Source organism: Salvelinus alpinus, chromosome 33 (assembly GCF_045679555.1).
Source record: "Salvelinus alpinus chromosome 33, SLU_Salpinus.1, whole genome shotgun sequence".
In the NCBI taxonomy this organism is placed as follows: Eukaryota; Metazoa; Chordata; class Actinopteri; order Salmoniformes; family Salmonidae; genus Salvelinus; species Salvelinus alpinus.
Window position 1 is genome coordinate 15,032,671 of NC_092118.1, and position 26,572 is coordinate 15,059,242.

Here is a 26,572-nt window from a genome sequence, read left to right on the forward strand (position 1 = left end):
TCATCTGGACATGGCCTGGCCCGTCCGACCCCGCTGTCGGTCTGCTGTGGCCTGTCGCTGCCTGCCTGTGTACCGCCCGCCACGCTTTCCTTTCACTCTTGCATGCCTGCCCGCTGTCCACTGTGTGCTTCTGAGAGAGAGAGACTGTGTGTGTCTGAGCACTCGTAAACAACAGTGGGCTTCTTGGAGGAGAATATAGACTGATTGCTGCATTGGTGTGGTACCTATATAGAGAAGAGCAGCGAAGAACCTGAGGCTCTCACTGTTGCTTACCCTCTTTGCATGGCTACAACATGTTTCAGTTGGTTTCTCTTCTGTTTAAACATAGCAGTAGAACTGATGATAGTGGTGTACTGGTTGATGCAGACTGAATGGGCCATATTAATTATTTCGATTTATTTGGTGACATTCTCTTCAAGTTATCAATCAGTATTTTGGATATTTTATTAGACATTTTATTCCCTGAATTTGAAATGTAGCCATTCCGCTCCAACTGGAGTATACATTTTATGGATTTTAAACATCCCATGAAGTTAATGTAAATAATTACTTGTTTGTTCAATGGCTACTTTTCAAATGCCATGGTTTTTAATAGGGTTTACATTGTGTGGGGGACATGCAGTAATTTCATTTGGCTTCTAATGTTATCAAGATAAAGTTTTTATTTTGTTTTGTATCTACTTTGTTAGTTTTGTTTTTGGGTTGCTGTTTAAACTAAAGTGGTATGTTGCATATATATTGAGATCTCCTGTGTGTATTGGCTGCTCTGATCTGACATTCAGACCTGCATTCTGTTTGACCTGACCTTTAACCCCTACCTCTGAGTGTCTCTATTTCAGGTCTCCCTGCTTCCTCTCTCTGCTTCCTCCTTCAGCCATTATTAATCTTCTGTTTTAATATTCTACGTTGCCTTCTGTTACTTGATTCTTATATTTATAAGCACATTTATTTATTGGATGTGTGCTACTGGTTGCTCTTGTCCCATTACTCACAATATGTTCCTTCCATTGTTTATTTCCTCAGATGTACAAGAAGGATCCCTACCTGGAGGAGCCAGTCAGAGTGAACCATGGTGGTGTAAAGCCGTCTCCGGCGATGGGGCCGCCCATGACCTACGAGTCCCAGCCTCCGTATCAGGACCAACACCCGTACAGAGATTACGATCACCCGCCCAACCGCTACGACGGGGGTGGCTACCTTGAACCAAAGTATCGTAACTTCGACTCTCAACTGCACCACGAGAAAAACGTGCCTCACTACGATGACCAGTGGCCTCCCTACAACCAGCAGACCTCTGGCCCACCACCCCACCAGCAGCAGCACCCCCCTGGGCCTGGCTACGACCCCCGGCTGTCCTACGAAGACGGACCCGAGCAAGACTACAGCCCCCCTCAGCCGCGCTATGATGAGACCCCGCTGGGCTACAACGGACGACCTCGCTACGGCAAGCCAGCAGGACCAGGACCCATCCGCTACGATGAGCCTCCTCCATCCGTCCCAGGGGGCTACGCTCCTCTACGTTACGACCAGGAGCCTCACCCGTATCCCCCTGCAACACGCTCTCCAGAGCCCCCTAAACAATACTACCAGGGGGAGCCTGCCCAGCGGCCAGGACCTGAGCCTGCCTACAACCAGGCACCACCTCAGCACCGAGGCTACAAGCCCCCGCCCCAACAGTATGAACCCATTATGAACTTTGCCGCCCCCGTGCCCGCACCCAAACCACAACCAGAGGCTCTCCGTCCCTCACCTGGGGACACGGTGATCACTACAGCCCCCAATCCCCTTCCCCCTCCCCCCAGAGTGGAGCTGGAGGACGACCCGGCCATAAGGGCCCAGTCGGTGCTGTCCAGGGTCAAGATGTTTGAGAACAAGCGCTCTGTGTCTGTGGACCGAGCCAAGGAGGCAGGAGACACCGTCGGGCTCAGGGTAAGCATCTGGAAAACACCTCACTCTTGTGCACGTATGTAATGCTCAGTGCTTGACTTGGGCACGAGCTCAATTGCTCTACTGCCTGAGCTCCTGTTCCTCTTATAGAATATTAGCTCAAAAGTATTGGGGAGCTCCTGCACCTAAATGCAAACAGTACCGGCACATAAAATGAGTACCAGAACCTATTTCAGTCCAAGTTAAGCACTGGTAATGCTCACAGGGTTACCTGACCCTGACCTCTACTAATTATATTTGATTGGTCCATGTGATGTCCGTAAAGGTTTACTTTTCCAGGAATTTTATTTGCATTTCTATCTTGCTCCCACAGTCAGCGGATCTGCCCACCAAACCAGGCACGTGCATTCCTAAAGCCAACTCGCTCAGCAATCTGGACCAGGAGAAGTCCTTCAGGTAATGGGTCATACTGGAGTACAGCACTGAGCCCCCCCACCACAGACACACTATATCACACCACAGAACAGATGCTGCTTTATCTCTGAGGGCCAGATGTGTCTGTTAGGGCTACCTGTTAGGGTAGGGCTTAGAAAGGTAAATTACTTTTGAAGATATGATATGAATATGACGGTGTACTGTATTGTATGGCTGCCGTGTTGGGTGATCTGACCCAACTTAGCTATTATTTAGCCGTTTATCTACGCTGTTTGCACTAAATGTCTCCGCTATCATTACATATGATCAACAAATACTTTTGAACATCAGACCGGCTGTTACGTAACTCAATTCTGGGTTCAACTACTTGTTTGGCTCATCTGCCCTGGGCTCTTTGTGTACCTCCAACCAAATCTTCGGGCTACCCAAGAGGAAACGCCGGAGAAAAGGAGGCAGGAGAGTGGCCGTCCTGGCGAGTCGAAGGAAAACCAGCCACCAGTTCCCTTCATTCTATTGGCCACTTGATGATAAGATGGATGACCTCTGATCGCAGATTTGCGATCAGCGGGACTCTCGTTACTGCAATATCCTCTGTTTTTCTGGAACATGGCTTTCAGACAAGATACTTGATGGATTCTCCATTCACCGAGCAGACAGGATATCGGATTCAGGGAAATCCAGAGTGGGAGGGGTAAGTCTCTTCATCAGCAGCAAATGTTGTGCAGACTCTAGCGCAGTGGAAGGAAGTTTTGTCCTATTGTTCACGTCTTGAAATACCTGATGGTCAAATGCTGACCTTTTTACCTCCCGAGAGACTTTTCATCTGTTATTGTGACTGGTGTATATATTCCACATCAGGACAACAACAACAAGCTGGCACTTGATGAACTGTACGAGGCTATAAAGAAGCAGGAAACCATGCACCCAGATGCTGCTTTTCTTGTTTCCGGTGATTTTAATTCCGTGCCACTCCTGCTTCCTGTTTACAAACAAAAGCTCAAACAGGAAGAAAGACCCATGATGTGCTCCATAGAAAATTGTCTACTGGAGCAGAAGCTATTCTACAGGACTGCTTTGCTAGTGCTTACTGGAATATGTTAATCAGGAAATGCATCGCTGACATCGTCCCCATTGTGAAAGTTTGCTGCTTCCCCAAACTAAAGCCCTGAAATAACACTGAGGTGCGTGCTAAGCTAAAAGACAGAGCTACTGCTCACAGGGCTATGGCTGAGGACACGAATGCGTAGAAGAAGTCCCGCTATGACCTCTGCAGAGCTATCGAACAAGCAAAAGGGTAAGATCTGAACAAGGTGGAATCCTATTATACAGGTTACAGTACATTTTGGACTACAAAGGAAGCCCTAGCCGTGATCTGCCTAACGATGTCTCTCTACCAGACAATCTCAATGCCTTTTATGCATGCCTCGACAAAAACAACACAGAGCCCAGCATGAGGGCCCCCGTTGAGCCAGAGGTCTGGGTGATCTCTCTCTGAGGCTGACATGAGTAAGGTTTTTAAGTGGGTCAACACTCGTAAGGCCGCAGGGCCAGACGGTATTCCAGGGTGTGTCCTCGGGGCATGTGCAGAAAAGCTGGCAGGCGTCTTCAGACATTTTCAACCTCTCCTTGTCCCAGTCTGTAATCCCCACGTTTCAAGCTGACTACCATCATTCCTGTTCATCAAAACTCTAAGGCATCCTGCCACATTAACTACCGTCATGCAGCACTCACATCATGCTAACATGACCCCTGTGACCCTGGAGCCAGGAGAGATCCAGGAGAGGCGCATGAGTAAATTAAAGTAAATTAAGTAATGAAGTGCTTTGAAAGGTTGGTCATGGCACACATGAACTCCATCATCCCAGATAGCCTGGACCCACTCCAATTTGCACACCACCCCAACAGATCCATAGATGACGCAATATCAATTGCACGCCACACTGCCCTTTCCCACCTGGACAAAAGGAACACCTATGTGAGAATGCTGTTCATTGACTATAGCTCAGCGTTCAACACCATAGTGCCCACAAAGTTGGTCACCAAGCTCGGGACCCGGGGATGGAACACCTTCCTCTGTAACTGGATCCTGGTCTTCCTGATGGTCGACCCCAGGTGGTAAGAGTAGGCAACAACACCTCCGTCACGCTGACCCTACAATAACGGGGCCCCCACGGGTGTGTGGTTAGCCCCCTCCTCTACTCCCAGTTCACCCATGACTGCGGCCACGCACGACTTCAACTCCATCAAGTTTGCATATGACACGTGGTGGTAGGCCTGATCACAAATGATGATGAGACGGGAGGAGGTCAGAGACCTCACAGTGTGGTGCCAGGACAACAACCTCTCCCTCAACGTCAGCAAGACCAACAAGCTGATCTTGGACTACAGGAAACAGGGGAGGGTGCACACCATAATCCACATCGACGGGGCCGCAGTGGAGGGTCAAGAGCTTCAAGTTCCTCTGTGTCCACATCACTGAGGACTTAACATGGTCCTCTCACACCAGCACAATTGTGAAGAAGGCACGGCAGTGCCTCTTATCCCTCAGGAGGCTGAAACGATTTGGCATGGCCCCTCAGATCCTTAGGAACTTTTACAGCTGCACCATCAAGAGCATTCTGACTGGTTGTATCACCGTCTGGTATGGCAACTGCACTGCCCTCGACCCGAAAGCCCTACATAGGGAGATGAGGACGTCCCAATGCATCACTGGGGGTGAGCTCCCAGCCATTCAGGACGTACATTCCAGGGTGTGTCTGAGAACCACTGCAGGTGGTACAGTTGCATCAAGGCTCAGACCAACAGAATCCTAAACCATGGGTTCTCAAAGGTTTTGGGGCCGGGTACCCCGTTTGTGATAGCAAATTCATCAGGGACCTCCTCATAATCAGAACACAACTTGAGTTAAATAAAAATAGCATATATGGAGTTTTACCATGACTTTGTGTCCATGGCCGGACTAGCCAAATCTTGGGCCGTGGGAAGGAACATTTTAAGGACTCGCCACTTGGCATTGGAGAGAAAAAAATTCAGTTTTCAAGCAAATGTCCTGCAATTCTACACATTTTGTCATGGAGTAGAGAAATGTTTTGTTGTGACTATAAAGCTAATATCCTGCAATTCAACCAATTTTGCAATGCGGCAGAGAGAACCTTGTCATTTTAAAGCTTAAAGTAACTGTCCAGTGTTTCAAGATTTTTATATAATATTATCTATAATTAATAATTACAATATGAGTGAAATAATTACAATTTTTGGAAGGAAAACTATGTTAAAAAGCAGCTTTTCTATGTTGGAATAGTGTGGGCATACCCCAGGGGAGAACGACTGTGCCCTCTCATTGAAGCCACGGAAATTCAAGGCCGACTGCAGTATTGCAGGCATTGTTTGCAGAAAACAGGATCCCTCATTATTGTGAATTTAACTTTTTGTAAATAAAATAAAATATAAAATAAAATATTATACAAATAATAGCTTCTAATACACCAGATGTATGTACTTGAACCCATTATTTGTATTTATTTTTTCTCCAATTTAAACTTTGTCCACAAATATGAGTATAGGATGAGTCAACAATATTATTTGGGTGAGTGAGTGAGTGCATCCATTTATCCTTCATCCTTCTACTGATCACTATTACCCCTGTTTACATGACACTTGCACACTCACATTAACATACACACGCACACACCCACCACTTATGCTGCTGCCGTACTGCTTACTATTATTATTATTTATCCTGCTACCAGTCCTAATCCGTACCTAGATGTACATATCTACCTCAAATACTCCAGTATCCCTGCACATTGTACATGTACCCTGTATATGGCTCCCTGTCTTATTTCTTGTTTTTTTGTATTTTATTATTAGTTATATGAATACTGCACTGTTGGGTAGGGCTTGCAAGTTAAGCATTGTACTGATGTTAAACAATGCCGCTGCCTCTCACTGGCGCTGCTGTTTGCTGCTCTTGGTCTTGGAGCGCCCCTCGGTGGACACTAAGAGAAACTACCTTCCAACTCTGCACACACTGACTGATGCAGTAATGTACTATACGCATGTTGCAGAGGCTGTCCCGTACACATGTTTATCATTGAAGCACTGATGCTTTCATTGTAGTTCTGTCTGATTTGTTATATGGTAAATTGTAGTGATTTAGAGATCGGAACAAACACACCACAATATATTTTAGAGGAATTTCTTTGTGTGGTTTGTTATTTTAATTGGCTCACCCCTTCTTTATCTCTCTCCTCAGAGTCCCTGAGCCTCAGAAGCCCCGGGAGGTGTCCGATGATGACATAGTGCGCTCTAACCACTATAACCCAGATGAAGACGAGGAGTACTATAGGAAACAGCTGTCCTACTTTGACCGGCGAAGCTTAGACGCAGGCAAGGCCCCTCAGACAACACCTGTCATCGCAACCAAACCTGCTGCTCAAGCACATCCCGGATACAACTACCCCAGGTAACTCACTCCCACGTGTCACTCTCTCTGGGATATGTGGTAGGAAATCAAATCACTGTGGTGGGAGACGTTATATGTGAGTAGAGCGGAGCGAGGAGTGGAGCGTTTTGACTGGAGCGTCGGCCTTCTCACCCGCTCCAGTAGCGCTCACTTCACGAGCTCAGGGCATGCCCGGCCCAGCATGCATTTTTTGTCTACTTGTCCACTGCTGTAGCCCCTTGCTTTAGCTACTGTCATATAATATGCTAAATATTTTCATAAAGCATGATGGTGTACTTACTAAGTGGACATGCTAACAGAGAGGAACGAGGTGGGTAGCTAGCTTAGTGTGTCACTATCAAAGTATTTATAAACTCAAAATCAGATCTCTTAAAAGTTTCATTAATTTTTCGATTCTATTATCTATACAATGGGCCATCATTAATTTTTGCCCAATAGGCCTGGCATATTACCTCTTCCAAGGAGCTTTCCGTTTTGATAGGGTTATTTTACCTACAATCCTTTAGGCCTACCTACAGAAAAAAGAAAACGATGGGTCCTTGCCCAGAGTGTTTAGGGGGGTGTTTAGCATCACCAGTGGCTCTGCAAGCTCTGAGACGGTCCTCTCCACTACTGGTCTGCTCTCCAGGCACCATCACATGAGCCTGAAGCCACAGACTCTGGACAAACTCATGTTTCTAAAAATGTATTCAACGGCACTGTAGATGGAGACTAATAAGGCATTTTTTATTTTACATTTTAACCTTTATTTAACTAGACAAGTCAGTTAAGAACAAATTCTTATTTACAATGACAGCCTACTGGGGAACAGTGGGTTAACTGCCTTCTTCAGGGGCAGAATGATAGATTTTTACCTTGTCAGCTTGGGGATTCGATCTTGCAACCTTTCGGTTACTAGTCCAACGCTCTAACCATTAGGCTACCTATGCAATAGACTAGAAACATGATTTTAGTAAAGGCTGATTTGTAATTCATATATACAGAAAAAAACGGTACACTACACTTCCTATTCATATCTAACTCCCTTCATCTGTATTAATCTGAGGAGGTTCTCCCAGCCATGTGAAAGATTGAAAACAAGGCAGCAAGGTTTTTGTCACCAGAGCGGTTTAGAGCATATTACTATTTGCCTGTGAATAACCAGACCTTCATACAAACTTGCTATGCTGAATTCTTGACGCACAATCGAAGGTGCTGCCATATCCTGCCAGCACGCCCACAAGGGAGCCACTCAGGTGGAGAATGACGCGAGCAAGGAGATGGGGGTAACACTCCAGGCTATTTGCTCTGAGCCCGGCATAATAATGTAATGAAACAAGCAGGGAGCAGGTTTCGAACTCTCAACATTCTATCCCTAAGTCCAGCACGCTATCGACTGTGCCCGAATGTATTACTTGGGGTTGGGGCCGATTGTGGCTAAAAACACTTCATCAATTGGAATCTTTAACATGTGGAAAGTGGAAAAAGTAATTATTGTTAGTTTTTCACAAGCGTAGCAGGATGGGCTATTAGCTGAACAATAGACTATTAAACCTTAACTAAAGAATTGTCTAATAGCCGAGCAAGATGTGAACCCACCCCCACCCCCACCCCACACAACTTGCAACAAATCATTTCGATCTACCTTGCCAAATCTACCTACACACGGTTAATGTTCTGAAAAAATATATATATAATATATTGGTCATGGCTCCCGAGTAGCGCAGCGGTCTAAGGGACTGCATCTCCGTGCAAGAGGCATTACTACAGTCCCTGGTTCAAATACAGGCTGTATCACATCCGACCGTGATTGGGAGTGCCATAGGGCGGCGCACAATTGGCCCAGTGTCATCCGAGTTTGGCTGGGGTAGGCCGTGATTGTAAATAAGAATTTGTTCTTACCTGACTTGTCTAGTTAAATTTACAAAACAACTGGCGGCAACCGCAGCGCAATCAATAGGAGGTGAACAGTGGCTGGTGCTGAAAATATAGCTTACTTGTTAGGCAAGTGTTGCACACCAACAGATGGAGAAAACCTACACCAGTCGAGCAATTCATTTAAAAAAGAATCTTAATTTTAATTTGACTTTACAAACAACAAGAGGGCTTAATTGGAGTCTTTCTTCATAGCCTAGACCTATATAAAATAACTTAACTGGCTAAGGTAGGCTATGAGGCTTAATTAAATAAAGAGAAAAAAATACATTAAAATGCGGATGTTTATTTAAACTACATTTTAGTCGCACTTCCACCCAGCTCCGCGACCACAGGTAAAACCTTGCTTAGATTATCAATGTATTTGTTGCATTGTTGTATCGTCAATTTATCTAGCCAAAACATCTTGATGGCCTTGCCCAGTTCATCTTTGCTTGTCGGCTTGGCAGAGTTACAGATTCATGTTTTCAGTTGATGCCAAACAAGTTCGATCAGGTTTAAATCAGGAGACCTACCTACATGTAGAGATGAAAAAAATATTTTGAGATATACTGTAGGCCTACCGTAGGTGTTGTAGGTTTGATTTTACTTTTAATTTACTACATAAAAGTCTACTTACTCTGCTGGCGTCTTGACCCAGTTTATGCCCTCATTTGCAATGCAAACCCGGGCACTTTCCCATGTTTACTACAGTATGTACTATAGGCTATGTTTACACAGTAGCCTAATAAACAAATGCAGGTGGCTTATATCTTCTAAATGCTTTATTATCCAAATGTAAAAGAAAATACTGTACATTAGTGTATTTCTTCATCAGCATCTTTATGCTTTCGTTAATAAAATGATGATAAAAATACTCTTTCAAAATGCTGATATTTATTTAGTTATGGATCCATAACGAATTACTATGGGAATACATATCACTGATTTACAGAAATATTGGAACAAAGTTGTCTAATTTAGAATCCTCCAATCCTGTAGCCTACTCCCGGCCGTCACGTTGTACAGCGCCATATTTTCCATTCCATCCTAACGGAAACCCTGGGGGTTTCATTTTTCTCGGAATAGAAACACCATAATATTAATAAGATTAATTAAGCCAAATTTCTTAAAATCAATCCCATATGCTATGTTATTACAAAAAAAGTTTTAAATTCTCTGGTAATGCCAATTTGGAAGACTATCAAATGCTTCTCAAAGATGCCCTCTGGTGGTCAAACTAGCACTAACTTGCATTAACAGAAAAAATGTATGACAATTAAATAACGTGCCACAGAATGCTGCAGCAGCCTGCAAGGTGTACTGCAGTATAACGCAACTTTTAAAGGAGGAACCACTGTGGCTACATACACACACTACTCCTGGGGTCTAAAGCTAGGCTCTGACGCAGCCGGCTAGAGTATATCTCTCAGCAACACACACTACCGCCACCGGAACATTTGTTTCACCCTGCCATGGAAATGGTCCTCTTATAGTTGAAAAGAACAGAGTTGCTGGTTGGCCCATGCTGACAAATGAAAAACTAATTTTTGAAGGCAAGCTGTGTTTTGTTATCCTCCTGGGCGACAGTAGAAGGGTTACTTTGATGTACCACACTGTGTGCATTCTCCGCCTCAGTCAAAGACCATGCCAAAGATATAAGATTAAGTGGGAAGGGAAAAATACTATCACAGTATTCTTTTATTCTGAATTTCTTTCAACTATCAACAATGAGTTTCATTGTTCTTACAATGTGTTTTACCACTGTAAAACGTCCCTCAAGAGACGTTCAGGCTACTTTGGATGTCAAAGCTGCAATGTATGCATCAGTATTTGCCCCATTTTGTAATTAGCTAATTAACAAAACCATTCACTTGTAACTGCTACAAAATGATCAATTGCACTGTAAGATCTTATTGGCACTAGTAGTGGAAAGCATATTTTAAAGTGTGTTTTGGAGAAGCAATCTGTGTAAATGAATACAGTCAATTAACTAGATGGAGCCACTGTGTTTTATTAAAACTAACAGACTCGCTGAACTGCAGTAATTTAACCTTCCTCTTGAGGATACATGGCATGTCACTGTTTAGGTCTAGTTTTTTTAAGTAGTATGCGTGACAAACTGTGATACATTATTTAAAATCAGTTATTCTAACCCTGGCATGAATTCTTCTTTACCTTAAACCCATATGTTTGTGCCATCATTGTGACATTGGTTGAATGTGCTCTTGTGTTTTTTTACAGGGCAGAGTCAGTGGAGAAGGTCAGTCCTGTGGAGAGGAGATATGAACCTGTTCCCCAGGTTACCCCTGCTGCCCCACCTGCCATACTGCCCAAACCCACCTCACCTGAGGGTAAGCACTATTGTATAGGACACACACTAGTCTAGTTCTACATGCAGTATTTTTTATCTAGAAATATAATACTCACACACACTCATAGTGACTCACTTACCAGATCCCCATGATTCTCCCAAAGCAGACACAGTCACGACCAACTACCTGCCCCAGAAGAGTTACCCTGAGAAGTCTCCAGTGAACGGTATGGCAATGAAGGACCAGCCCAAGGCCCCGGCCAATACCAGCTACAACCGCTACGTCCCCAAGCCCTACACCAACTCCGCCAAGCCCTTCGAGAGGAAGTTTGACAGCCCCAAGTTCAACCACAACCTGCTGCCCAACAACAAAACAGACCTGGCCCCAGCCATCAAGGCCCCAGCCAACAGCACAGCCCCAGTCAAGCCCCAGATCTCCCCCCAGCCTACAGACCTGGACTCTGGCATGGACACCTTCACACGCACCATGGACAACAGGTCCAAGTACCAGCACAACAACATCAACGCTGTGCCCAAGGCCATCCCTGTCAGGTGAGAAGATTCAACATCACCCCTAGAGGGGTAACCTACCCACTGGAACGATACTGGGTTCAGTTATAATATATTGATTATAGTGTTATCGCCTTGCTTCATGTATTATGGAAGAAACACACCAGGAGTGAGGAGTGTCTCTGTGCATGGCTAGAGAAAAGAAAGCATGCAAAGTTACATGGTCATGTTTCTTACAGTTCTATAGTTGACACATTGAATGATACCAATGCCTTTGCCTGTCCAGAAGGTGTCACAAATGTTTCAGAGGCAGGCTCTAACTGGCTCTATGTTCTGGTATCTGACTGTGACAACTCTCTCCCCCTGTAGCCCCAGTGCTCTGGAGGATGATGATGAGGATGAAGGTCACACGGTGGTGGCCACGGCCCGGGGGGTCTTCAACTGTAATGGAGGGGTGCTGAGCTCCATCGAGACGGGTGTCAGCATCATCATCCCACAGGGGGCCATTCCCGAGGGCGTAGAACAGGAGATCTACTTCAAAGTCTGCCGGGACAACAGCATCCTGCCCCCCCTGGACAAGGAGAAAGGTCAGACATGGGTTCATGGTACACGGGAGTTAGAAGATTTCACATGGGGTCATTCGCCAAGCTTTATTCTAGTCTTAAGATATTCTATTCCTCAGCTTTAAGTGTTTTTAGTTACCTTAATTGCTGGCTTTACAGTGGATATTATAAGTATTGGATTCTTGGATTTTTGTTCACATTTTGTTGCGTTACAAGGTGGGATTGAAATAGATTTCATAGATTTTTTTCTTGTCATTGATCTACACAAAATACTCTAATGTCAAAGTGAAAAGAAAATTCTACAAGTTTTTACAAATGAATAAAAATGTATTAACAAAAATATAGTCATTGCATAAGTATTCATCCCCTTTGTTATAGCAAGCCTAAATTAGTTCAGGAGTAAAATACTGCTTAACAAATCACATAATAACTTGCATGGACTCACTCTGTGTGAAAATAATAGGTGCTGACATTATTTTTTTTATGACTACCATTTCCTCTGTCCCCCATACATACAACATCTGTAAGGTCCCTCAGTAAAGTATTGAATTCCAATCACAGAGTCAACTACAAAGACCAGGGAGCTTTTGGAAAGCCTCATGAAGAAGGGCAGTGATTGGTAGATGGGTAACAATAACAAATCAGACATTGAATATCTCTTTAAGCATGGTCAAGCTAATAATTATGCTTTGGATGATGTATTAAACCACCTAGACACATCAAAGATGCAAGCTGTGTTTCGAATACTCATACTAACTGTACTATTGTGAAGTAAATTGAGTATGTAGTATGCTTATTGGTCATAGTATGGATATAGTTAGTATGCCAAAAGTTCCCGGATGTTGTACAAAATGCGAAGTATACAAGCAGTGGACACTTTCCATTTATTTAGAGCACATAATGCAATTCTTCAGAAAATGGGCGTGGCTTCACAACGTTTCCAGATTTTAAGAAAATGGCTGAAAATATGCAGCCGTAGTCTGACGAGAGCGGATACAAATTCATTGCTTTAACTAATTATGACAAATGTTAGGAAAATGTTGAGCAATGTAATAAAGTAATGACTTTTCAAGTAAGTTACGTTACACATTATGTTTGCTGACAATTTGTTAGCTTCGCTAACCTTACGAACCGCATAGCATATCATTACAGCAGTATGTACCGGTATATTAGCTAGCTACTAGTTGGCTACTAATACATTGTCAAACTTGGCACTATATTAACTATATGCTATCTAACTAACTAACCAACGTTTATTGACTTGATTATTCACGTCATGCTTACCTAAGTGGTATAGTCATTGTGCATTCTCAATGGACATTAATTCTGGTTATCTATTCCGATTTCAGGGCACTCTCGTCTGAGTGTGCTAGAGCGCAGAATAACTGATGAATTTACAAATGCTCAACACCCGTTGAATATGACCGGTTGCAGAAAATGTTGGCAAAAAAGCGGAAATAAATTGTTGCCAGCAGCACAGTTACAGTCAACAACGCTCTGGATAACATGAAAACAGCCTAATCAGCTCTGCTAGGGAGAGTAAAATGTTCAGAGTGAGGTGTTCTCTCATTTGTGTCTGAAAGTATCTAGCCAGTTAGCTTGGGTGCTTGTCTGCCGTTGTGAGGTCAGAACTGTCTGATCAACCCTACTCCTCGGCCAGAGTGTTCAGTGTGCGAAAGACAATCTGACAAAACTCTGAATTTACGAACGCCCAGAACGCACTCTGGCACTCCAGATTGAATTTACAAACACACCCGAAATTGTAAGATGTCTAGCTAGTCATTTGTTATACTAACAAGCTAGCAAGAGGTTGCAAATCAAATCACATTTTATTGGTCACATACACGTGTTTAGCAGATGTTATTGCGGGTGAATCGAAATGCTTGTGTTTCTAGCTCCAACAGTGCAGTAATAGCTAACAAATAATATCTAACAATTTTCACAACAATACACACAAATTTAAGTAAAGGAATGGAATTAAGAATATATAAATATTTTGATGAACAATGTCAGAGCGACATAGACTAAGATACAGTAGAATAGAATACAGTATATACATACGAGATGTGTAATGCAAAATATGTAAACATTATTAAAGTGACTAGTGTTCCATTATTAAACTGGCCGGTGATTTCAAGTCTATGTAAATAGGGCAGCAGCCTCTAATGTGCTAGTGATGGCTATTTAACAGTCTGATGGCCTTGAGATAGAAGCTGTTTTTCAGTCTCTCGGTCCCAGCTTTGATGCACCTGTACTGACCTCGTCTTCTGAATGATAGCGGGGTGAACAGGCAGTGGCTCAGGTGGTTGTTGTCCTTGATTATCTTGTTGGCCTTCCTGTGACATCAGGTGCTGTAGGTGTCCTGGAGGGCAGGTAGTTTGCCCCCGGTTATGCGTTGGGCAGACCGCACCACCCTCTGGAGGGCCCTGTGGTTGCGAGCGGTGTAGTTGCCATACCAGGCGGTGATACAGCCCGACAGGATGCGCTCAATTGTGCATAGCAACAGCATCAACTTCCGGTCGACAGGCGAAGTGCTAGTATGCTCAACTGAAAGGATACCGTTGGTTTACACTAAACTAAAATGAACTAATAGTATATAGTATGTTGTATATGCTTATTAAGTATATAGTATACAGTATGGGTATTCGAACACAGCTGTAGTCTTCCTTCTGAACTGAGCTGCAGGACAGGGAGGAAACTGCTCATGGATGTCACAATGAGGCCATTGGTAATTTTAAAACGGCTACAGAGTTCAATGGCTGTAATGGGAGAACTGAGGCTGGATCAACAAGATTGTAGTGACTCCACAATAATGACCTAAATGACAGAGTGAAAAGAACAATACAAATATACAGAATAAAAATATTCCAAAACATGCTTCCTGTATGCAACAAGGCACTAAAAGAATACTGTAAAAAACATGGCAAAGGAGCAACAAGGCACTAAAAGAATACTGTAAAAAACATGGCAAAGGAATAAACATTTTGGCCAAAATGCAAAGCCTTATGTTTGAGGCAAACCCAACACATCGCAGAGTAAATGCTTCCTTATTTTTAAGCATTGTTGCATCAGGGTATGGCTATACTTGACATCGGCAAAGACGGGAGAGTTTTTCAGGATAAAAATAAGGGATATCGTTAAGCACAGGCAAAATCCTAGAGGTAAACCTGCTTCAGTCTGCTTTACACCAGACACTGGGAAAATAATTCACCTTTCAGCAGGACAATAACCTACAACACAAGGCCAAATCGACACTGGAGTTGCTTACTAAGAAGACAGTGAATGTTCCTGAGTGGCCAAGTTACAGTTTTGACTTAAATCTGCTTGAAAATCTATGACAAGACTTGATCTGTCTAGCCATGATCTCCAACACCTTGACAAAGCTTGAGAATTTTGAAAAGAATTATGGGCAAATATTGCGCAATCCAGGTGTGCAAAGCTCTTAGATACATACTCAAGAAGACTCACAACTGTAATCGATGCCAAAGGTGTTTCTAACAATTATTCACTCAGGGGTGATTACTTACCTAATCAAGCTATATTAGTGTTTTATGTTTCATGAATCAAAAAAATATATATTTTTACACACTTTAACATCAGAGTATTTTTTGTAGATCGTTGACAAATAAAAATGACAATTAAATCAATTTTAATCCCCCTTTGTAAGACAATAAAATGAGAAGAAATCCAAGGAGGGTGAATACTTATGATAGGCACTGTATCAGTCCATGGTGGGGTTATTTTACTCTCCAAATGTGTTCATGAGATAATTGTTGTTTTCACAGATCATTTATCATCTCTCTCTTCTCTCTTGTCTTCTCTCTTTGAGTTTTTCTAGGATAGGTATATTTTCCTTCAATCTATGAACGGTTTTCATTGTCTTAAATGTTCACCGTGCCTGTGTCAACCCATTAAGTAGCCCAACAGCTTTAGTGATCTTAGGAACACTGTGTGCATGTGTACTAGCCTCTAACCCTGTGGTGTATATCTGTTTCCAGGAGAGACCCTGCTCAGCCCGCTGGTGATGTGTGGCCCTCACGGCCTCAAGTTCCTGAAGCCTGTGGAGCTGCGTTTACCTCACTGTGCGTCTATGACCCCAGATGGTTGGTCTTTTGCTCTAAAATCCTCCGACTCCTCGTCGGGTACGCTGTCCTCTCTCTGTCCTTTTGGGGTCGGGGCTTTGGGTTGGCTTTGTGACAAACTGATGGTTGTGGGTCACTTTATGATTTTTATGGTTTAATTTATTTTGGTATTTCGGTTTGTTCACTCACTCATTCATCCACTGATCTTTATTTATTTGATGTGGTCTTCAGATCAAAGTTCTTCTTGTCATTGCTTTTTCATGCTGAAACATATTTATTTCTGTTCTTTCCTCCACTTTGTGTTTGTCATCTGTTTGACATGGATATAGTTCCATTGGACATGCATCCAGCCGATCAGTTTTATGTTCATACGATTAGTTAAATTCTTTGTAGTGAATCATTCCACATTATTTTCCTACAAGTGATTTTTTTTCTCTCACATAGCCACCCAAACGTCTATCCTGAAACGCAGCAGTCAGTGGACCTCTTAAATTTGGAGGAGGACCCTCTCAGAGACAGACGCATGGCTCCCTCAGTACTTACAGATATTCTGTTGTGTATGTGAGAACAGCCTGTGGGTTGGATCTGAGATCTGTCTGTCTGACAGCATCAGAACAGAACTGAGACAGCTCTCTGCTCTCCCTCCGCTCCTCTCTAAATGTCTAAATGGTATACTTGGCACCGCCGTGGATTAGCTACTATTTACTCTCAGCTAGAATTGGACATGAAGGGCTAAATTAGCCTACTGCTGCCTCGTTGGCTTGTTCATTTGTTGTCCTGCTTCGTTGTAGAAGGATTACAGGGCTGTGCTCTAATCCTCTTATTGTACAACAAGGCGTTTCTTTAGCTTCATTTTAGCTCGACTTGTGTCTTGCTCCTCACTGAGTCTGACTCCTTTCTAGTTGGGTGCTGAGCTGCCCATGCCCAATGGGAGTTTCCAGTAAGGAAGCAGCATAGTGTGTGACTTAATGGTCTTGGTTTGGAATGGTTCTGAAAGAAGTCTGCTCACGGACGGGAGAGATTCAATCCAAACCACACTTGATCAGTTTACTTCTGACAAAACATTACCTTAATATACTGATGTCATTATGAGTTTCACAGTGAACATTCCTCCTCCTGCTGCACTGGCTAATTGTGAACCTCTAACAAATCATCTGAGTCATTGACAATTGATTTGAGAAAAATCTGTTAAAAATCTTGGTCCTCATATGGATCCTATCTGATAGGACCTGTCATTGCTAAAATCCCTTTGACATTTAGGAGTAATTACACTATAATGATTATGATGCATTATCCCCACTTGTGATTTCCTATCAGAACAACAAAGCATGCTAAAAGCCTGCAATTTTTATGCACTTTGATCACTTTGAACTCACTTTTCTCACATGGCCCTGAGGGAATAAATGCAATTATCTGAAATAACAGTGCTTTAAAATGCAACTGCATTGTGGTTTGGAAGAAATGGTGCAGTTTAGTGTAACAATTTTCAGTCTAAAGCTGTTTTTTTTTTAAACAATTATTTAAATTGGTTCTTCTGTGGAGGCAATACTCTTGGCTCAGGCCTGGGCTGGAACCCACCCATTAATTTCAAATTACAGTCGCTTCCAGTACATACTCTATCCTTAAGAGCTATAATTTGAAATGAAGAGTGGTTTTAGCAATGTAATGTGAAGTTTACTTCTGTCAAGCTACATCCTGGGGTGTGTACCACAAACCGAATGTATATATGGCTTTAATGGAACAAAGGGTGTTTTATTTTAGTGTTTGGAGCTTGCTGGTTGTTAGTTTAGCATGAAGTGCATTATGTATTATGAACCTTATACCCTTTCTCCACCTGTTATCATTACCATGTTCCTTCTCTCTCTCCCCCTCAGGTGATCCCAAGAGTTGGCAGAATCAGTCTCTCCCTGGAGACCCCAACTACCTGGTGGGAGCCAACTGTGTGTCTGTGCTCATCGACCATTTCTGAAGAGTGCAACAGCTGGCCTGTTACTGAATGTGAAACCATGAGAAAAGGAGTGATAATAAACACACACACACACCATTTCTCCATGGGTGGACCATACACAATGAAGTATTTACACCCAGTGCTCCAGCGTTGTTTACTGTGCCCATGGAAGATGGAAGGAGACTGAAGTTGCCCCTGCGTGCTGTCCTTTAACTCTTTCCGAGGTCTTGAAGAAAATACAAAACACACACAACGATTTAACCAGTGATGGAATGCATGCCCTGTGCCACTGAGTAACTCATCACATTATACGGCAAGTTTTAACTTTAATTGTTACATAACAGGAAAGATGGTTTGTGAGGTTTTTACTATTGAAGTAGATGGACATACATGTAGGTGTATTTATACTATATATGCATACAGTATATATAGTATATAGTATAAATATCATTTTAAATTCAATTCTAGAAAACGGAATTCAAGAATCAGACTTCAACCTTTTTGTCACATTTTGAGTTGGCTGACTTTACAAAGCCGGTCATGTTTTTTCCACATTGACGGATTTGTGAAGATTTTGGAATTCGGTGCCAGGGAGATGGGCAGTAAAGTGATGAAGATGTAAATGTATGGCTTTGTGGTAATGATTATGGTGATAGTGAAGTTGGCAAGCATCTGCAGAAGAGAAAATGAAGCTGAAGGTGGAATACTTTGAGGTGGATTTAAAGCCTAACTCATGCCTCTAACATGCTCATCCTGTGACTAGAATGGCTCTTCCTTCCTTTCCTTTTTTCTTTCTTTCTGTAAACTGACCTTGGATTCACTTTGTATTGAGTACCAGAATTCTACTCCTGCTGTATCAAGATCTATGCATGTGCTATGACTCAGGTCCAGAAGCCTGCTCAGTTCTCCCTCACCATGTTAAAACCCTCTTACATTAACAAGCAGTGATGCCTTATCTGCATATTATTCACTTTTTCAGTAAAAACCTCTGGGTTCTTCTAAGTTATGATGTTAAATTATGGAAAAATGAAGTTTTCTCTTGCCATTTTGTCAACCCACTGTATAAATGAACTTGGGTTTAGCGCACAAGAACAATTGAGGCTAATAAAGGTATGCTTTCTTTATCTGCTATACATATGACTTACAAAAAAAAAAAAAAGACAAAAAAGACAAGTGGCTGTACATAAAGTTAGCATATGGCCTTGGTTCTTGGTTTGTAAATGAACTTTTGTATGTCTTTGTTATTTTGTATAAAACTTCGAGAAATCTCGTTAAAAAAATACATGAATTGACCATGGTTTACTTTGTATTCTGGTTATACCCTTGAGCCTTGGAACTTGTAACTATTAGCAGTAATAAAATCCACATTTTCTACCAATATATTCACACTACATATAAATAATAATAATTGTCACACAAGTCTTTTTATGGTTATTTACAAAAGAGTGAAGTGCTTGGGTTAAACAACTTTGCAGACCTGTTCTTTAAAAGGGTGTACTCTGAAAGTGTCCCCGTCATTTATTTGTGATACTGGATGCTGTATTATTTTGTGCCCTGAAATGTATTTTTGTACTAATAGACCATATATTACGGCACACCAGTACTATTTTCTTTATATATGATAACACAGCTTCAATTGGATATTAGCTCTTCACGTGTGGCTGACTTTTTTTTCTCCTTTGTGACACAATTTTAAGTATACTACTGTATTAATGAATAAAATCATTTTTAAAGTAAAGTGTTTCTGGGGGGTTTGATCTGGCGAGATATTGTCATATTTTTATGAGAACGATATTCCATTCTAATAGTTTAAAGGATTCTCAGGTGAAATATGTAATCATGTTCGTTTTCTGCTTAGGCTGGATTTCTATAGTTTGATCTTCATCTATTACAAAGCTGAGAGGGGGGAAGGTGGCTGCTGTAGAATTTCTATTATCTTTAGATACTGCGGCATGATTTAAGTGCAGTACCAGCTTGGCCGGTGCAGATGGTGCTCTAGAGCCCTGTGGCTGTGTCTCCGCAAGGTCAGCACCACAGCAGGCTGGTATTCAAAGATTAGGGACTGTGTGGCTTTACCCTCTTGTTTGCATTATGAATTACATTTTTACAAATATGGAGAATATAAACTTGTTTTAAGGCAAATGCATGTTTTTACTCTCAATGTACTAAAAGTGCCTTGTACCTAATCTCAGTTGATGGTTCTCAACCTTTGTGAATCTAATAAAGTAGGCTTGTCTGTATGAATTATAGATGGTTCATTCACATAATTTTTTTGACCCACCACCCAATGTTCTAAATGTATTCGGACAATCACAACAATGACAATAGATCGTTGTCATCCAGCTGATTTTTTGCTATTACAAACCAAAGCCAAGTAGTCATTCATCTGTTTCACATGCATATAGAATCAGCTGGGATTTGTATTTTGATGGAATGACATTCACTATTGTTGTCTCTAAATTATCTTTAGGCCTATACCAAGGCCTATGTCCTAACATTTGGTTGGGGGCTATAATTTGAAGAAATTTATGAGAAATTGGTCATTTGAATTCAGATCATTCATAGATATCTCAAAGGATAAGTGCATGGCTTCACAAATGATAAGAGCATGGCCATCTTTTTAATGTTCATATAGTCTAATTATTTGCAGACGCAATCACATGAGGCAATTTTTTTGGATGCGAAGTGGCCCCTCAATACTCCGCACCATCGTAGTATTGATCGCCCCAAACACGCACTGTGACAGGTCCCCATTACGCAGTATAGCGACCAAAGAACAGCGTGTAGCTAGCTGCATCTCCTCCTCCCGCCGCGGGTAGTTTGCTGTCGTCTGTGAAAACCCTGCGCCTGTGTGAAATAGCATACCCACGGCCACGCTCTCTCCGTGCATGTACCCTGATGCGCGTTTGACAGTGGAATACTAGCCTACATAAAAGGGTGACATTATTTCCGTTTCATTTCAGCTATACGTTTTTACTTGCCGATGTTCTTTAAAATGTATCCTGTTGCAATGAAAATAAGGAAGCATAATGAATCCTCGTGGACTATGATTTGATGGACCACTTCTCAAGCTTTTCCTCGAAAACCCAGTTACCTTACCTAATAGCGCGTTATCCTGTGTTTTTGCGGAATCGATTTGGGTAGCAGCACAAGAAAGTCACTACGCATCTGATCCATCACACTGATGTATCCTTCAGAATAACCGGCAATTACACATCTGCATCTTGGGATAATTAAGCAATTTAATGGAGACTCTTTCAAAGGAACCATTTAGTAGGACTGATGTAATATGCTTTTTGGACACCGTTGCTTATCAAGCTTAACGTTTGGACATAGGTTACTTGCTTTGCTGTTAGGTACCACTTTTGGATGCTGATGGAAATAGCTTAACTCAATTTTTTCAATAGCTGATACATCAACTCTGTTTTCTTCGTGACAATGCCAGTCCAAGCAATGCCCCGAGGTCGTTCGCTCAGCCCCGCGTCCCTGTCCCGTAGCCTCTCCAGACTCAGGGAGTTCCGGACTCGGACACGGATCATGCTTTCTCTCGGAGTTTCTCAGATGGTTTTGGGAAGTCTGATTTTGGCAGTCAGTTTTGCCGCTCTGGCCCTCACTACCTCACCAAGGGTCAGACATTCGTGTCCATTTTGGGCAGGTTTCTCTGTGAGTATTTCTTTAATAAGTATTAATATTCATCCAACATGTGGGTTTATGTGTGTGTGTTGTGGCTCACTATTTATTGTTGTTTATAAATTGCCTCATTTCGCGGGAAACAGATCTGGCACGTGCTCACACCTGGTAAGCATGTCCATTTGGCTCGACGTGTTTTTTTGTAAATTATGCAGACGTTGAAAAATCAACATTAATGCCATTAATTATTTCGTTTCTTGACTGTCACCAACTGAACAGTGGTTTTAAACGCTCTCATGTTGCATTTTGTTGTGTAGGCTACAGTAGCCTATTGTTGCATAGGCCTACAGATGCCTATCGTTGTGAAATATCTACTCTCATTTAGGCAAGATTAATTAGTTGCATTCTTTGTGTAATCTTGTTGCAATTTGTTTGTAATAGTATTGCTCAAAATAAATAGTCAGGCACTGTGTGAAGGATTTCTCTCAGCAAGAACACTGAGTGCTATTTTGGCCCTCATCTTGTTTATGGATGGGAGTCTCACATACAGGCTACTGGCTTTGCAACCTGTACTCAGGGGAGACGTAACATAGTTAGTATGATATGTTATGTTAGTATGATATGTTATGTTTGGGATGGTATGTATTAATTTGCGGATGTCCATCATCCATTTCGTATGATATGTTACGAACATAGAATTAGGAATTAGAATACTAGAATGGACATGAACCTTATTATCGGATAAAGGTCAGCTATTTTGGTCAGGGAGCTGGTCAACCATGGTTTTGCCAGTACTATGATAAGATATTGTTTAAATCATGAATTTGAAGAAATTATCTGCACTGTATATTTGTTATCTAGCTAGCCAGCTGGTTTTAGAGGAATGATACATTTTTTCAAATTAACTCCCAATATGCCAACATTCCATTCAAACAATGCAGTCAATCCACAGCCATACACTGGCTGAAATCAGTTGATGATAGAACTTAGACAAGTTGTAAATGCAACAAGTCTGATTGTATCATATAATAGCACTCACTGCTTTAAAATAAAACAGAAATTGAGACATTTAAGGTCTGTTAACATATATTTTAGAGGCTATTTATACTGAAAATTGGTATAAAACCCCTATAAACTGTATTTAGAATGATTGGACAATATTTTAGGTTGACAGTAATTCTATTACACAATTTCTGACACATCACACGCCTTACTTTTACTTTCCTGCATCAGTGAAATCAGGATTATGCCTCTGCTGCCAGTTATTCCAATTAGACTGGTTTGAATGTCTCCCTGACCAATAGGTCGTTATCAATAAAACGTCACAATAGCGTTCGATTTGGCTGCTGGGGGGCAAGGAGACCCCCAGTTCTGCTCAAACCATTAACTACGTGTCATTTATTATAACTTGTTGGTTTTAATATCATCACCTCTTGAAGAGCATAGTCAGAACTACACATTTTTGATTATTCCATATTTAGTTATACATCAATCAGTAAACATCAAGTTGATCATGTATTTTCAGATACATGAGGGTAGCCATATCCATTTGGCATGTAGCTAGCTAGCTAAGCAAACAACATGGGCCATTTAGCTTGCTTCATCAGAGATTAGGCTTTTGGAAAGAGCTTGACATCGTCCTGGTATTGTTGTCAGTCGGACTACTGTCATCACCACTATAGATGGCAATCAAATCAAACAATATTTGGATATACAGCCATATAGGTTATCCCCTGAAAGTTAGCTTGTTAACTAGCCATATTGATGTGATCTGTTATTAGCTAGCTAGCCAATTTGACATGGTCCATCAATCAATGTAGCCTATCATGTCTGTCAGCAGCAATCGTGATTAAACACTATTAAAAAACAATGTTGAAAATGGGATAATGTTAGCTAACTAGGTAGGTCTATGTTGGTTGGAGTAAAAAATATATTGAGGTCTACTTACCACTATGTTTAGCCAAGTGTACAAAGTTTCTACTGGTAGCTTGCAAGGTAAACATTATCAGCTAACAGTAATGTTACGTCGGCAAATGCGCCCTTCTGCTGCTTGGCAGGCAGACCCCACAAAGGATGGGAAATGAACCTAAACCACTCATACTTGTCAGTTACAGTTCACTTTTATTTTATATCACTCAAATATCCAATTAATTGTGGCCAATATTGAGAGATATTGTGAGGCTACCCTCACGTATCTGAAATGACATGACCAATTGATGTTACTGATCATGAAAAGCATGCAGTTAGGCCTACTTGCTGTAGGTCTATAACTGTGATGATAGAGCTAAATGTGTGCAGATTTTTGTTTACTATGTTACATTTAGTCTATGAGACCAGCCTGGGCTCTGCTGAAGTCTGTAGGTTAGAGGTTCATAGCTTGCAGCTGGGCCATTAGTGATGAGGGCTGTTCTTGGCACAGGAACCGTCCCCATGTGGTGCTGGTCATATTTGTCTATTCCTACGAAGAGAGTCCCTGTGGAGAGAGTGGTCTTATCAATCTATTTCCCTGCCAATTTGTGTTAAAAGTAATTTCTCTCTCTTTCTCTCTCTCTCACACACACACACACACAAATGTAACTATACGGCTCAATGTTCAATGAGCAAGTAATTCACTTTCAAGCAGCTTCTCGCTTTCACTGTGTACTGTAAAAATTGTCTTAGTGGGACATTGTTTTCTGCGCCTGACAATTTCATTGCAGTTTCTCTAAATATTTATGAAGGCACTCTTCCTTGATTTCCTGCCAGAGATCCAGCCAGTACATTAAGCTGGGAGGCAGTTCCATTAATTATAGAGGGATAATTGAGGCAGTGTACAGAGGGTGATAGGTGGTCTCTGGAACAGGGGATATGTGTGTGTGTGTGCTTGTTTGTGTGTTGTCGGAGATAAGCAACCTTGGGGTGAAAGTTCATAGGTCGGGCTATGCTCCTGGAGATCAATTCCTGGGGTTCACTCACTCAACAGATATGTACACTACATGGCCAAAAGTATGTGGACTCACCTTCAAATTAGTGCATTCGACTATTTCAGCCACACCCGTTGCTAACAGGTGTATAAAATCGAGCACACAGCCATGCAATCTTCATAAACAAATATTGGCAGTAGAATGGCCCGTACTGAACTGACTTTCAACGTGGCACCAGCATAGGATGCCACCTTTCCACCAAGTCAGTTCGTCAAATTTCTGCCCTGTTAGAGCTGCCCCGGTCAACTGTAAGTGCTGTTATTGTGAAGTGAAAACGTCTAGGAGCAACAACGGCTCAGCCGCAAAGTGGTAGGCGAGCTCACAGAACAGGACCACCAAGTGCTGAAGTACGTAAAAATCGTCAGTCCTCAAGTTGCAACACTCACTTCCGAGTTCCAAACTGTCAGCACAAGAACTGTTTGTCGGGACTTTTATGAAATGGGTTTCCATGGCCGAGCAGCCGCACACAAGCCTAAGATCACCATGCGTAATGCCAAGCGTCGACTGGAGTGGTGTAAAGCTCGCCGCCATTGGAAACATGTTCTCTGGAGTGATGAATCACGCTTCACCATCTGACAGTCCGACGGACAAATCTGGGTTTGGCGGATGCTAGGAGAACGATAGCTGCCAAACTGTAAAGTTTGGTGGAGGAGGAATAATGGTCTATGGCTGTTTTTTATGGTCCGGGCTTGACCCCTGAGTTCCAGTGAAGGGAAATCTTAACGCAACAGATAAAATGACATTCTAGACGATTCTGTGCTTCCAACTTTGTGGCAACATTTTGGGGAAGGCCCTTTCCTGTTTCAGCATGGCCTGCACAGAGCCCTGACCTTAACCCCATCGAACATCTTTGTGATGAATTGGAAATCATTGTGTGCTTTTGGACCATGCAGATGTAACAGTATAACTTTAGACCGTCCCCTCGCCCCGACACGGGCGCGAACCAGGGACCCTCTGCACACATCAACAACTGACACCCACGAAGCGTCGTTACCCATCGCTCCACAAAAGCCGCGGCCCTTGCAGAGCAAGGGGAAACCCTACTTCAGGTCTCAGAGCAAGTGACGTAACCGATTGAAATGCTATTAGCGCGTACCCGCTAACTAGCTAGCCATTTCACATCCGTTACACTCACCCCCCTTTCAACCTCCTCCTTTTCCGCAGCAACCAGTGATCCGGGTCACGGCACCAATGTAACAGTATAACTTTAGACCGTCCCCTCGCCCCGACACGGGCGCGAACCAGGGACCCTCTGCACACATCAACAACGGTCGCCCACGAAGCATCGTTACCCATCGCTCCACAAAGGCCACGGCTCTTGCAGAGCAAGGGGAAACCCTACTTCAGGTCTCAGAGCAAGTGACGTAACCGATTGAAATGCTATTAGCGCGTACCCGCTAACTAGCTAGCCATTTCACATCCGTTACACAGACACCTCAGATTGGTCGTGTAGGCTATTTTCCGGATTCAGCCTGCTGGATTTAGGACCGCACGGACACCACAGAGTGTGCGGTCAGGCTGTGTGAAGGCAAAGCTTCTGAAAGGCTGGTGTATAGGACCAGCATGGGAGAAATTAACAGAGGCAGCTGCTGTCTGTGTTGCACTTTTTCTCTAAGTTGTAAAAGCAAGCAGAGCAGAAACTGGCTACTCTTTAGTTGACTGATCTAGCTGGCAAGGTAACTACTGTTGACAGAAAAAATAGCATATATTCCCAGTGCTGAGCTAGTAGTGTAACTGACATGTTACGTTAGCTAATGTTTCATCCCCTCTCGACTGAAGTGAATTAACTACTAGTAGCTAGCTAGTAGCTACCACAGCTAGTTATCTGTCAGGTAGCAGTATCTACCAGCTGTTGTGTATATGGAAATGTTTTGTAGACTTT

General features: G+C 42.5%; 2 protein-coding genes across 18 annotated transcripts in view; both read left to right on the plus strand.

Moving 5' to 3' along the window:
• Positions 1-19,835, plus strand: part of LOC139563216 (tight junction protein ZO-1-like) — a 153,652-nt gene extending 133,817 nt beyond the window's left edge. For 10 of the 16 annotated variants that reach the window (XM_071381608.1, XM_071381619.1, XM_071381611.1 and 7 more), the window contains 8 exons: positions 1,024-1,929; positions 2,261-2,343; positions 6,578-6,787; positions 10,925-11,034; positions 11,159-11,546; positions 11,874-12,091; positions 16,066-16,209; positions 18,024-19,835. In XM_071381608.1, coding sequence (XP_071237709.1) covers positions 1,024-1,929; positions 2,261-2,343; positions 6,578-6,787; positions 10,925-11,034; positions 11,159-11,546; positions 11,874-12,091; positions 16,066-16,209; positions 18,024-18,118 — 2,154 coding nt within the window. In that variant the 3' untranslated portion in view covers positions 18,119-19,835. The remainder of the gene's footprint in view (positions 1-1,023; positions 1,930-2,260; positions 2,344-6,577; positions 6,788-10,924; positions 11,035-11,158; positions 11,547-11,873; positions 12,092-16,065; positions 16,210-18,023) is intronic. The other 6 variants (XM_071381615.1, XM_071381622.1, XM_071381616.1 and 3 more) reach the window with 3 other exon arrangements.
• Positions 19,836-20,834: 999 nt separating this feature from the next.
• LOC139563065 (protein ENTREP2-like) overlaps positions 20,835-26,572 on the plus strand; it is a 97,713-nt gene continuing 91,975 nt past the window's right edge. The window contains exon 1 of one of the 2 annotated variants that reach the window (XM_071381335.1): positions 20,835-21,760. In XM_071381335.1, the coding sequence (XP_071237436.1) occupies positions 21,536-21,760 (225 nt within the window). In that variant the 5' untranslated portion in view covers positions 20,835-21,535. The remainder of the gene's footprint in view (positions 21,761-26,572) is intronic. The other variant, XM_071381334.1, reaches the window with a different exon arrangement.